Genomic DNA, 15,212 nt, shown 5'->3' with positions numbered 1-15,212 from the left:
TGTGTTATACACACTGATAGATATGACAGACAGACTGGTGTGTTATACACACTGATAGATATGAGAGACAGACTGGTTTGTTATACACACTGATAGATATGAGACAGACTGGTGTGTTATACACACTGATAGATATGAGAGACAGACTGGTGTGTTATACACACTGATAGATATGAGAGACAGACTGGTGTGTTATACACACTGATAGATATGAGAGACAGACTGGTGTGTTATACACACTGATAGATATGAGAGACAGACTGGTGAGTTATACACACTGATAGATATGAGAGACAGGCTGGTGTGTTATACACACTGATAGATATGAGAGACAGACTGGTGTGTTATACACACTGATAGATATGAGAGACAGACTGGTGTGTTATACACACTAATAGATATGAGACAGACTGATGTGTTATACACACTGATAGATATGAGAGACAGACTGGTGTGTTATACACACTGATAGATATGAGTGACAGACTGGTGTGTTATACACACTGATAGATATGAGAGACAGACTGGTGTGTTATACACACTGATAGATATGAGACAGACTGGTGTGTTATACACACTGATAGATATGAGAGACAGACTTGGTGTGTTATACACACTGATAGATAGGAGAGAGACTGGTGTGTTATACACACTGATAGATATGAGAGACAGATTGGTGTGTTATACACACTGATAGATATGAGAGACAGACTGGTGTATTATACACACTGATAGATAGGAGAGAGACTGGTGTGTTATACACACTGATAGATATGAGAGACAGACTGGTGTGTTATACACACTGATAGATATGAGAGACAGACTGGTATGTTATACACACTGATAGATATGAGAGACAGACTGGTGTGTTATACACACTGATAGATATGAGAGACAGACTGGTATGTTATACACACTGATAGATATGAGAGACAGACTGATGTGTTATACACACTGATAGATATGAGGCAGACGGATGTGTTATACAAACTGATAGATATGAGAGACAGACTGGTGTGTTATACACACTGATAGATATGAGGCAGACTGATGTGTTATACAAACTGATAGATATGAGAGACAGACTGGTGTGTTATACACACTGATAGATATGAGGCAGACAGTGGTGTTATACAAACTGATAGATATGAGAGACAGACTGGTGTGTTATACACACTGATAGATATGAGGCAGACTGATGTGTTATACAAACTGATAGATATGAGAGACAGACTGGTGTGTTATACACACTGATAGATATGAGGCAGACTGATGTGTTATACAAACTGATAGATATGAGAGACAGACTGGTGTGTTATACACACTGATAGATATGAGAGACAGACTGGTGTGTTATACACACTGATAGATATGAGAGACAGACTGGTGTGTTATACACACTGATAGATATGAGAGACAGACTGGTGTGTTATACACACTGATAGATATGAGAGACAGACTGGTGTGTTATACACACTGATAGATATGAGAGACAGACTGGTGTGTTATACACACTGATAGATATGAGAGACAGACTGGTGTGTTATACACACTGATAGATAAGAGAGACAGACTGGTGTGTTATACACACTGATAGATATGAGAGACAGGCTGGTGTGTTATACACACTGATAGATATGAGAGACAGACTGGTGTGTTATACACACTGATAGATATGAGAGACAGACTGGTGTGTTATACACACTGATAGATATGAGAGACAGACTGGTGTGTTATACACACTGATAGATATGAGAGACAGACTGGTGTGTTATACACACTGATAGATATGAGACAGACTGGTGTGTTATACACACTGATAGATATGAGAGACAGACTGGTGTGTTATACACACTGATAGATATGAGAGACAGACTGGTGTGTTATACACACTGATAGATATGAGAGACAGACTGGTGTGTTATACACACTGATATATATGAGACAGACTGGTGTGTTATACACACTGATAGATATGAGACAGACTGGTGTGTTATACACACTGATAGATATGAGACAGACTGGTGTGTTATACACACTGATAGATATGAGAGACAGACTGGTGTGTTATACACACTGATAGATATGAGAGACAGACTGGTGTGTTATACACACTGATAGATATGAGAGACAGACTGGTGTGTTATACACACTGATAGATATGAGAGACAGGCTGGTGTGTTATACAAACTGATAGATATGAGACAGACTGGTGTGTTATACACACTGATAGATATGAGAGACAGACTGGTGTGTTATACACACTGATAGATATGAGAGACAGACTGGTGTGTTATACACACTGATAGATATGAGAGACAGACTGGTGTGTTATACACACTGATAGATATGAGAGACAGACTGGTGTGTTATACACACTGATAGATATGAGAGACAGACTGGTGTGTTATACACACTGATAGATATGAGAGACAGACTGGTGTGTTATACACACTGATAGATATGAGAGACAGACTGGTGTGTTATACACACTGATAGATATGAGAGACAGACTGGTGTGTTATACACACTGATAGATATGAGAGACAGACTGGTGTGTTATACACACTGATAGATATGAGAGACAGACTGGTGTGTTATACAAACTGATAGATATGAGAGACAGACTGGTGTGTTATACACACTGATAGATATGAGAGACAGACTGATGTGTTATACACACTGATAGATATGAGACAGACTGGTGTGTTATACACACTGATAGATATGAGACAGACTGGTGTGTTATACACACTGATAGATATGAGAGACAGACTGGTGTGTTATACACACTGATAGATATGAGAGACAGACTGTTGTGTTATACACACTAATAGATATGAGAGACAGACTGATGTGTTATACACACTGATAGATATGAGACAGACTGGTGTGTTATACACACTGATAGATATGAGACAGACTGGTGTGTTATACACACTGATAGATATGAGAGACAGACTGGTGTGTTATACACACTGATAGATATGAGAGACAGACTGTTGTGTTATACACACTAATAGATATGAGAGACAGACTGATGTGTTATACACACTGATAGATATGAGACAGACTGGTGTGTTATACACACTGATAGATATGAGAGACAGACTGGTGTGTTATACACACTGATAGATATGAGAGACAGACTGTTGTGTTATACACACTAATAGATATGAGAGACAGACTGATGTGTTATACACACTGATAGATATGAGACAGACTGGTGTGTTATACACACTGATAGATATGAGACAGACTGGTGTGTTATACACACTGATAGATATGAGAGACAGACTGGTGTGTTATACACACTGATAGATATGAGAGACAGACTGGTGTGTTATACACACTGATAGATATGAGAGACAGACTGGTGTGTTATACACACTGATAGATATGAGAGACAGACTGTTGTGTTATACACACTAATAGATATGAGACAGACTGGTGTGTTATACACACTGATAGATATGAGAGACAGACTGATGTGTTATACACACTGATATATATGAGAGACAGACTGGTATGTTATACACACTGATAGATATGAGAGACAGACTGATGTGTTATACACACTGATAGATATGAGACAGACTGGTGTGTTATACACACTGATAGATATGAGAGACAGACTGGTGTGTTATACACACTGATAGATATGAGAGACAGACTGATGTGTTATACACACTGATAGATATGAGAGACAGACTGGTGTGTTATACACACTGATAGATATGAGAGACAGACTGGTGTGTTATACACACTGATAGATATGAGAGACAGACTGATGTGTTATACACACTGATAGATATGAGAGACAGACTGGTGTGTTATACACACTGATAGATATGAGAGACAGACTGGTGTGTTATACACACTGATAGATATGAGAGACAGACTGGTGTGTTATACACACTGATAGATATGAGAGACAGACTGATGTGTTATACACACTGATAGATATGAGAGACAGACTGGTGTGTTATACACACTGATAGATATGAGAGACAGACTGGTGTGTTATACACACTGATAGATATGAGAGACAGACTGGTGTGTTATACACACTGATAGATATGAGAGACAGACTGGTGTGTTATACACACTGATAGATATGAGAGACAGACTGGTGTGTTATACACACTGATAGATATGAGAGACAGACTGGTGTGTTATACACACTGATAGATATGAGAGACAGACTGGTGTGTTATACACACTGATAGATATGAGAGACAGACTGGTGTGTTATACACACTGATAGATATGAGAGACAGACTGGTGTGTTATACACACTGATAGATATGAGAGACAGGCTGGTGTGTTATACACACTGATAGATATGAGAGACAGGCTGGTGTGTTATACACACTGATAGATATGAGAGACAGGCTGGTGTGTTATACACACTGAGAGATATGAGAGACAGACTGGTGTGTTATACACACTGATAGATATGAGAGACAGACTGGTGTGTTATACACACTGATAGATATGAGACAGACTGGTGTGTTATACACACTGATAGATATGAGACAGACTGGTGTGTTATACACACTGATAGATATGAGAGACAGACTGGTGTGTTATACACACTGATAGATATGAGAGACAGACTGGTGTGTTATACACACTGATAGATATGAGAGACAGACTGGTGTGTTATACACACTGATAGATATGAGAGACAGACTGGTGTGTTATACACACTGATAGATATGAGAGACAGACTGGTGTGTTATACACACTGATAGATATGAGAGACAGACTGGTGTGTTATACACACTGATAGATATGAGAGACAGGCTGGTGTGTTATACACACTGATAGATATGAGAGACAGACTGGTGTGTTATACACTCTAATAGATATGAGACAGACTGGTGTGTTATACACACTGATAGATATGAGAGACAGACTGGTGTGTTATACACACTGATAGATATGAGACAGACTGGTGTGTTATACACACTGATAGATATGAGAGACAGACTGGTGTGTTATACACACTGATAGATATGAGAGACAGACTGGTGTGTTATACACACTGATAGATATGAGAGACAGACTGGTGTGTTATACACACTGATAGATATGAGAGACAGACTGGTGTGTTATACACACGGATAGATAAGAGACAGACTGGTGTGTTTTACACACGGATAGATATGAGACAGACTGGTGTGTTATACACACTGATAGATATGAGACAGACTGGTGTGTTATACACACTGATAGATATGAGAGACAGACTGGTGTGTTATACACACTGATAGATATGAGAGACAGACTGGTGTGTTATACACACTGATAGATATGAGAGACAGACTGGTGTGTTATACACACTGATAGATATGAGACAGACTGGTGTGTTATACACACTGATAGATATGAGAGACAGACTGGTGTGTTATACACACTGATAGATATGAGACAGACTGGTGTGTTATACACACTGATAGATATGAGAGACAGACTGGTGTGTTATACACACTGATAGATATGAGAGACAGACTGGTGTGTTATACACACTGATAGATATGAGAGACAGACTGGTGTGTTATACACACTGATAGATATGAGAGAGACTGGTGTGTTATACACACTGATAGATATGAGAGACAGACTGGTGTGTTATACACACTGATAGATATGAGAGACAGACTGGTGTGTTATACACACTGATAGATATGAGACAGACTGGTGTGTTATACACACTGATAGATATGAGAGACAGAGATATATAGATATAATACGTCACCCAAAGCCGGGTGCGATGAACTCAGCACCGGAGGTTACCCTGAATGTTTAATACAATGTCTTTTGAATTTGGGGTGCTGATCTATTTATATAGGTGCCGCCTGCACGTGACTTTTGAGGTGAGCCTAATATCTATTTATCTGTACACATATACGGGTGTATCTGCAGAGGAGAGGTGGCTGAAGGTGATCGGTTCTGACCCGGAGTGAGAGGAGCTGTCCTGCCCACATCTCGACGGTTGGCAGCAGGTGCAGGAAGTCGGACTCGTCGCCGGCGCCCGTGTTCTGACTCTCCCGCAGCCGGTTACTGGGTTTATAGAGGAGTTGGGGTGATCTCGGACCGCTGAGGAGGGAGCGGATACCGGAGAGGATCTGTAAAATAGAATTAACCCCTTCAAAGAAACGCCTGTGTGCGCCTATACACCGAGATCTAACTCGGGCGCCAGTGTGCGCGCCTATAGATCTGACTCGGGCACCTGTGTGCACCTATACAACGAGATCTAACTCGGGCGCCTGTGTGCGCGCCTATAGATCTAACTCGGGGGCCTGTGTGCACCTATACACCGAGATCTAACTCGGGCGCCAGTGTGCGCGCCTATAGATCTAACTCGGGCACCTGTGTGCACCTATACAACGAGATCTAACTCGGGCGCCTGTGTGCGCGCCTATAGATCTAACTCGGGCACCTGTGTGCACCTATACAACGAGATCTAACTCGGGCGCCTGTGTGCACCTATACAACGAGATCTAACTCGGGCGCCTGTGTGCGCACCTATAGATCTAACTCGGGCTCCGGTGTGCCTATACACCGAGATCTAACTCAGGCTCCGGTGTGTGCCTATACACCGAGATCTAACTCGGACGCCTGTGTGCACCAATACACCGAGATCTAACTCGGGCTCCGGTGTGTGCCTATACACCGAGATCTAACTCGGACGCCTGTGTGCACCAATACACCGAGATCTAACTCGGGCGCCTGTGTGCGCATCTATAGATCTAACTCGGGCGCTGTAGAGGGAGAGGGGGGTTGGCCCGGTATTAAAGGGGTTGCACCCCATATGGCCACCCCCTGACCTCACCAGGGAGGCAAGGGGTTAACTGAACTGCGGTCCAGGAATGTGGTTTACACCTTGTCATGTCATGAAAATGTATGTTCCCCTGTTCCCATGTTTCATTATAATCCTGTATTTTAAAGATGTTTTAAAGTGCATTTCTGTATCTCCAGTTCTGGAGGTCGCAGAGAGTTGATATTTGGCCAATATGTGGAGTCACTGTAGGCATTAAAAACTGGCAAATTTTGAGGCGCATGCGCGACGGCCACGGGTATGGAAGTCTAGATAATTAGCTCCGTGCCGCGCATACAGTAAAACAGCATAAAAACACCCCAAAATCACCCGAACACGAATAAAAAAGCTGACCAGCAGTGTCGGAACGTGCGGAGATGGCCCCGAAAAAACCCGCGGGTCAAAAGAAGCCAAAACTCGCCGATGTCAGGGATTACTTCGGCGGGACAGGAGCAGGCAGCACGGCGGGAGAAATGGCGCCGGTTTCAAATCCTGACACTGACACGGAGCAGGAGGGAGAGGAGGACGGGGCCTGCAACCCAGCTTTTCTGCCGGTCAGAAGATGCGACTTCGAGAGACTTTACAACGACTTGAATTCTCTCGTGCATGCGGACATTAAAGAGGTCAAGAAGGAAGTGGGCAAACTGGTGGCCCGGACAGACGTACTAGAGACCAAGGTGGATCAGACCATCAAGGCCGTGAAAACAACTGACAAAAAAGGTAGGAGAACTCCAGCGTCAGATCGATGAGCTAAAGGACCGCCAGGAAGATGCAGAAAACCGGGAGCGGCGGAATAATATCCGTATAAGGGGGGTCTCTGAGGAGGTAGGAGACTGCGAGGAATTTGTCGCTCGCTGGTTGGAGTCCCTGCTCCCGGAGTGCCCACCAGAGGCACGAGCCATGGACTGTTACCACAGAGCCCTCCGCTCCCAGCCGATTCAATCAGAGCAGTCCCGGGACATTATACTCCGGCTGCATTACTACACCAGCAGGGAGGCAGTACTGCGCCAAACCAGGGCCTCAACAACCGTGGAGTTCGAAGGCCACAAACTCATGATCTTTCAAGATCTGTCCCCGGTCACCCTACAGAGACGCCGTAACCTACTGCCCATCACAAAGGTCTTACGGGACCAGAATATCAGATATAAATGGACCGTTCGGACTGATGGTGGCGAGGAACGGGAGGCCCATTATGCTGAAGGATCCAGCGGTGGACCCGATGTTCTTGGCCAAGCTGGGCCTGAAGGGAGCCCCCGCAGAGGAAGCTGAGAGGGAGGAGACGCTGGAGCAGGAATGGAGCGGGGGAGCAGGCTCATCTAAAGCCAACGGAGGGAGGAAGTGAGAGCCCAAAGCAGCGACTTCGGCAGTGTTAAAGTTAATAGAAAGTTACTCTGTTAATAGTTGCCTCGCCTGATTTCTCTGGGAAATGGCCGAAAACTAAGGACACAGACAATACAGCTCCAGCACAGGGGGCTAAAGGGAGAACAAACTCCTGAGGGGCTGCAGTAAACCTCCCAACCAATTCAAAGAAGTAAGGGAAAATCCTGTGATAAAGATACGAAACTTACCTTTATGCTACATCTGAGGTAAGGGGGGAAGATGGCGGGCACGATGGCGCCTCGCTACATCCAGCTTGAGCCGCAGGACCCGGAAGAATGGAAAAGGCGGGAGGAGAGCGCGCGCTCCAACCTCCACGCAGCAGGATCAATCTCAAAATGGCGGCCACCGGAAACCGGAAGCTGTCATCATCGGGACCCGGACGAGAGGACGCCATCTTGGAGGAGGCGGAAATAGGCGCCTTCGGCTCGTGACGCAACGGAGAGCGACAGACAGAAGGAGAAAGCCCCCTAGGAGTGTCCTGGCCGACCCCGGACACAGAGATGGAGGCGGAAAACAGCACAGGGGGGACGTGTACAAGAAGACAGAGGGACAACGGGCGGACATAGGCGGGGGGGCGGAAAGGAAAGGGCATTTCGCGAAAAAGGAGAAGGGCCACGCGGGGATAATACCACACGCGAAAAGTTAGGAAGGAGATAGCCAGTGGCTCTAGGAGAGAGAGGGTGCCGCCCACAAATAGGGGGGGAGGGTAAAGGGGACGGGGAGACAGCAGAATACTTAGAGGAGAGGATATGGTAAGGCCAAGTAGGGCACAGGAACAGGAGATAGGGTGGAGGAAAAGGAGAGTGAGATACCCACGCAGGCACGTCGCAGAGTAGAAGCCCGTCAGGGATAGAGGTTTTGAAAAGGGGGGCTAGATGGGAGGAGGAAGAACTCTAAGGAGCAGAGGTCAGCGTAGTTGGCAGTGCAGGACAAGTAGCGGCAGCCAGTCTTTCCAGGGTTAAAACAGACAAGCGGAGGCATCCAAAAAGTTTACCATCCACAGTTTTAGGGGTGAAGACAGCGCGCGGACACGGGGTAAGGGAGGAGACACATACCCCGGAGTTAGCATGGACCTCGATCGGGCCCAGAGGGGTAGGGACCCCCTGGATACCGATAAAGTCCTTTGGGGGGCAAGGGAGAGTGGTAGATGTGAGACCACGAGGGTTGCCATCCCGAAGGCACTGGACTTGGTTGTGGGACAGGGAGGCCCCGCAACCGACGACAAAATGTTAATGTTTTCTATGTTATTGATTATATGTTATGTTTTCCCCAGTGTGTCCCCTCATGTATTTTCCTTGTTGGCCGTGCTCAGCCCCATCCCAGCCCCATCCCCACCTTCCAGGAAGAGCGAGAAAGATGTTGGAGACAACAGAGATGGCGACGCTAGACACAAGAAGCCGATGGAACAAAGCAACTCAGCCCGAGGCCAAAGAAAGCGCGTCAGGACTCCCATAAAGTATAATGAATAAAGAAATAAAGTTTATCTCACAATGTCAAAGGCTTTAACAGCCCCGCGAAACGTAAGTTGGCCTTTAAAGAGTACAAATGCCTGAAGACAGACATTATTTTTCTCCAGGAGACCCACTTCTCTAAGGGCAGTTTCCCTAAATTTCTGGATAAAGACTTTAGAACGGTACATATAGCCCCAGCGGCAGAAAAAAAAAGAGGGGTAGCTATAGCAATACATAACAGCTTTACATTTCAAGTAGACAAAACGATAGCAGATAAAGAAGGACGCTCCCTCATCCTCGTGGGGTCCATGCAGGGACAGCCCCTCACGTTGGCCTCTGTCTACGCCCCATGCGAGCCGGCACCGGCATTTTTCCCCCTTTTTTTTCAGAAACTCCATAGAGTAGCAAAGGGAAATATAATTGTAGCTGGGGACCTCAATAGGACATTAAACCCCAACCTAGACAGGTGTACAGTCACTAATCTGCCCCCCAAACAGGACATACTAAACATTACCCAAGGACTGCGGGACTGTCAGCTAGTAGATATTTGGAGAGAGCAACATCAGCAGGTTAAAGACTTTACGTTTTACTCCCACCCCCATAACCGATATAGCCGGATAGATTATTTCCTTGTATCCAATAGACTGGTCCCGGTGGTCTCCCATACGGGGATACACGATATTTCGTGGTCAGACCACGCACCAATAGAGCTGCGGTGCATGTTAAATTCACTAGACAGACCTGGAGCAAACTGGAGACTTAATGAGCTGTTACTCAAAACTCCAGCCATTATGAAGGAGATAGGAGACAAAATCACAGAGTATTTTGTAGAGAACGAGGGTAGCGTGACATCACACTCCACGTTGTGGGAGGCACATTGGGCTACCCTCAGGGGATGTAAAAAGAACGCTAGATGGCGCTCCACTACACCTTAAATAGTGATAATAATCTAAACAAAATTGTGCAGTGAATAGCATATACAGTGAAAACACAAAATAGTGTAATATGGGAAAAAAAAACAACTTATCACTCTACCCCAACCAAAGACTGTTCCAAAAGTCTTGAAGATGAAGTTCCAGGGGAGCGTCGTCGCCAGGTGCCCAACAAAAGAAAAAAACAGTGGATAGTGTGATATAGTACAACCAGTGTGGTGAATAATATATAAAGAGCTTCCAATTTCCTAGTCACAAACGCAGCAGGAGGAAAATAAGCATATGTGCCCGGTAAGAACTGTGGTGCAGCCCAGTCTGGTGATGTGGTATATGTGTCAGCAATCTCCGAGAAAGCAGAAAACAACCATAGTGTAGATAAAAGATAAAAGGGTCTTTGCTTGTGTGTGTCTCTTTCTGTTCTGTCTTCTTCTGAACTGCTACCGCAAGCGTCACTGCCGGCGACCTGTGAAGTCACGTTCCGGAAGTGACGCTTGCGGTAGCAGTTCAGAAGAAGACCGAACAGAAAGAGACACACACAAGCAAAGACCCTCGTGCATACATCATGCTTTTATTCCTTCGATTGCCGTAAGCCTCCATTTGTCTTTTATATTAGATTAAATTGTAATCTTTTATCTACACTATGGTTGTTTTCTGCTTTCTCGGAGATTGCTGACACATATACCACATCACCAGACTGGGCTGCACCACAGTTCTTACCGGGCACATATGCTTATTTTCCTCCTGCTGCGTTTGTGACTAGGAAATTGGAAGCTCTTTATATATTATTCACCACACTGGTTGTACTATATCACACTATCCACTGTTTTTTTCTTTTGTTGGGCACCTGGCGACGACGCTCCCCTGGAACTTCATCTACATTGTACCCTCAGGGGATCTCTGATGCCTCTGGCGGCTAGGCGCCGGAGGGAGCAGGATCGCCAGATTAAGGAGTTGCAGGAGAATTTGGCATCACTCACTGCAACACATAAGTCCCTAAAGCAGGACGCTATTCTGAAAGAGATCTCAGATATCAAACACCAATTAAACATTCGATTAACCTCCCAGGCGGAAAAGGAGTTGAGTTGGACTAAACGTCGGTTCTTTGAGAAGGCGAACAGGCCGGACACCCTTTTAGCGAATAAGCTTAGAAATAAAGCACCAAATTACCACATCCAATCTATTCGTACGCAGGGGGAGGAGCTTACCTCCAACACTAGGCGAATTGTAGAGGAATTTATATCCTACTATGAAGCGCTCTACGATGGAGGTAAGGTCACACACAATCAGAAAACGAGGGGCAATCTTCGGGAATTTCTAACAGGGGCAAAGTTGCCAAAGTTGGGCAGGGTGGAGAGGGAGGCCCTACAGACAGACTTCTCTTTAGAAGAGTTAACAGCAGTTATAAAGTCGCTCAAGCCAGCCAAGGCACCAGGGCCAGATGGCTTTTCAAACCTCTACTACAAAAAATACCTGAAATTATTAGCACCACATCTGTTAAAACTCTTTAATTCGGTCTTACAAGGGGCCTCGTTCCCAGCGCAGATGCTCCAGGCGTCCATCTCCCTGATCTATAAACCAGGAAAGGACCCGGCAGACTGTAAGAGCTACCGGCCCATCTCTTTGATCAATACGGACATAAAAATATTCTCAAAACTTATAGCCAACAGAGTGGGTAACGTCCTCCCTAGGTTGATTCACCCAGATCAGGTGGGGTTCATCGGAGGAAGGCAAGCGGCAGACAATACCAGACGTGTAATTGATCTTATTGATTTGGCCCAAAAACATAACATCCAGTCAATGGTACTTAGTCTGGATGCAGAAAAAGCCTTCGATAGTGTCTAAGGGGGACACTGGAGGCATTTGGCTTCGAGGGACGCCTTTTGGGAGCCATTATGGCACTATATGAAGGGCCGGTGAGCGCCCCCCCCCAGCAGCGTCGCATTGTGAGCGCCCCCCCCCCATCGTGCGGCGAGCGCCCTCCCCCCCAGAGCAGCGTAACACGGTGAGCGCCCCCCTCCCGCAGCAGCGTCGCACGGTGAGCGCCCCCCCCCCCCTTCACAACTGCATCACACGGTGAGCGCCCCCCCCGCAGCTGCGTCACACGGTGAGCGCCCCCCCACAGCTGCGTCACACGGTGAGCGCCCCCCTCAGCAGCTGCGTCACACGGTGAGCGCCCCCCCCGCAGCAGCGTCGCATGGCGAGCGCACCCCGCCCGCCCATCGCGCGGCGAGCGCCCCCCCCCATCTCGCGGCGAGCGCCCCCCCCCCCCCCCCATCTCGCGGCGAGCGCGCCCCTCACCTTGTGAAGTTTTGCACAGGTCTCTGCCTGTTTGGCTTTGGCAGAAGCCGCTGGAACGAGACCCGCCACGTCCTGCACCCCCAGCTCCCGGCAGAGGTTCTGAGGGCGAGACGAGAATTGAGCTTTAACCCCTTGGGAGCGGACGCTTTGCTAGGTAACCGCACGAGCGCGAGAGGGGCAGAGACGCCCCGATTACAGAGCTGCACCGATCCCGGCTCGCACATCCCTTCTAAGGCCTCGGACATGGTAACATAACAGCGCTGAGCCGCTGACGCTCGTGCTCTCCTGTGTCCTTGCATGAGCGTCAGCGAGCGCGCTTGTGAGCCGGGTGGGAGGCGGGGTTAGCGCGCCACGTCACGGACTGCCACTGGCTTTTGGCGGTCACGTGACCGGCCCTCTGCTTCCCTCAGCAGGAAAAATGACATTTGACTGTCGGCTGCAATTCCGCACGCCTGCGCACGCCTGGCACGCCAAGCGCCATCTAAAGCCGCCCTCAGTAGGGATGATGGGGGTAAGTGGCGTGGCTCAGGGAGGGTCAGCGCTGTCTTTTGGACCATGGCCCCGGCCTAATATCACAAACACGAGGATTAAACATCGGAGCCGTTAAGTAAACCGCATAAAATCCTTTGTTTGGGGATCTCCCCCACAAAGCAGCTTCTACACCCGTCTACACCCCGCAGTGTGCGTGCTAATCTCCCGTCTACACCACGCAGCGTGCGTGCTAATCTCCCGTCTACACCCCGCAGCGTGCTAATCTCCCCTCTATACCCCGCAGCGTGCGTGCTAATCTCCCGTCTACACCACGCAGCGTGCGTGCTAATCTCCCCTCTACACCCCGCAGCGTGCTAATCTCCCCTCTACACCCCGCAGCGTGCTAATCTCCCCTCTATACCCCGCAGCGTGCTAATCTCCCCTCTACACCCCGCAGCGTGCTAATCTCCCCTCTATACCCCGCAGCGTGCGTGCTAATCTCCCCTCTACACCCCGCAGCGTGCGTGCTAATCTCCCCTCTACACCCCGCAGCGTGCTAATCTCCCCTCTATACCCCGCAGCGTGCGTGCTAATCTCCCCTCTACACCCCGCAGCGTGCGTGCTAATCTCCCCTCTACACCCCGCAGCGTGCGTGCTAATCTCCCGTCTACACCCCGCAGCGTGCGTGCTAATCTCCCGTCTACACCACGCAGCGTGCGTGCTAATCTCCCCTCTACACCCCGCAGCGTGCTAATCTCCCCTCTATACCCCGCAGCGTGCGTGCTAATCTCCCCTCTACACCCCGCAGCGTGCGTGCTAATCTCCCCTCTACACCCCGCAGCGTGCGTGCTAATCTCCCGTCTACACCCCGCAGCGTGCGTGCTAATCTCCCCTCTATACCCCGCAGCGTGCGTGCTAATCTCCCCCTCTATACCCCGCAGCGTGCGTGCTAATCTCCCCTCTATACCCCGCAGCGTGCGTGCTAATCTCCCCTCTATACCCCGCAGCGTGCGTGCTAATCTCCCCTCTATACCCCGCAGCGTGCGTGCTAATCTCCTCTCTATACCCCGCAGCGTGCGTGCTAATCTCCCCTCTATACCCCGCAGCGTGCGTGCTAATCTCCCCTCTATACCCCGCAGCGTGCGTGCTAATCTCCCCTCTATACCCCGCAGCGTGCGTGCTAATCTCCCCTCTATACCCCGCAGCGTGCGTGCTAATCTCCTCTCTATACCCCGCAGCGTGCGTGCTAATCTCCCCTCTATACCCCGCAGCGTGCGTGCTAATCTCCCCTCTACACCCCGCAGCGTGCGTGCTAATCTCCCGTCTACACCCCGCAGCGTGCGTGCTAATCTCCCCTCTATACCCCGCAGCGTGCGTGCTAATCTCCCCTCTATACCCCGCAGCGTGCGTGCTAATCTCCCCTCTATACCCCGCAGCGTGCGTGCTAATCTCCCCTCTATACCCCGCAGCGTGCGTGCTAATCTCCCCTCTATACCCCGCAGCGTGCGTGCTAATCTCCCCTCTATACCCCGCAGCGTGCGTGCTAATCTCCTCTCTATACCCCGCAGCGTGCGTGCTAATCTCCCCTCTATACCCCGCAGCGTGCGTGCTAATCTCCCCTCTATACCCCGCAGCGTGCGTGCTAATCTCCTCTCTATACCCCGCAGCGTGCTAATCTCCCCTCTATACCCCGCAGCGTGCGTGCTAATCTCCCCTCTATACCCCGCAGCGTGCGTGCTAATCTCCCCTCTATACCCCGCAGCGTGCGTGCTAATCTCCCCTCTATACCCCGCAGCGTGCGTGCTAATCTCCCCTCTATACCCCGCAGCGTGCGTGCTAATCTCCCCTCTATAC

At 48.3% G+C, this 15,212-nt stretch overlaps 1 protein-coding gene across 1 annotated transcript in view; it reads right to left on the bottom strand.

Moving 5' to 3' along the window:
* CEP70 (centrosomal protein 70) overlaps positions 1-15,212 on the bottom strand; it is a 60,429-nt gene that overhangs the window by 32,103 nt on the left and 13,114 nt on the right. The window contains exons 8-9 of the mRNA XM_075610077.1: positions 12,888-12,986; positions 5,964-6,134 (exon numbers count right to left, since the gene is read on the bottom strand). Of these exons, the coding sequence (XP_075466192.1) occupies positions 5,964-6,134; positions 12,888-12,986 (270 nt within the window). The remainder of the gene's footprint in view (positions 1-5,963; positions 6,135-12,887; positions 12,987-15,212) is intronic.

Source organism: Ascaphus truei, chromosome 7, assembly GCF_040206685.1.
Source record: "Ascaphus truei isolate aAscTru1 chromosome 7, aAscTru1.hap1, whole genome shotgun sequence".
NCBI lineage: Eukaryota > Metazoa > Chordata > Amphibia > Anura > Ascaphidae > Ascaphus > Ascaphus truei.
This window is presented reverse-complemented; position numbering and strand designations above follow the sequence as displayed.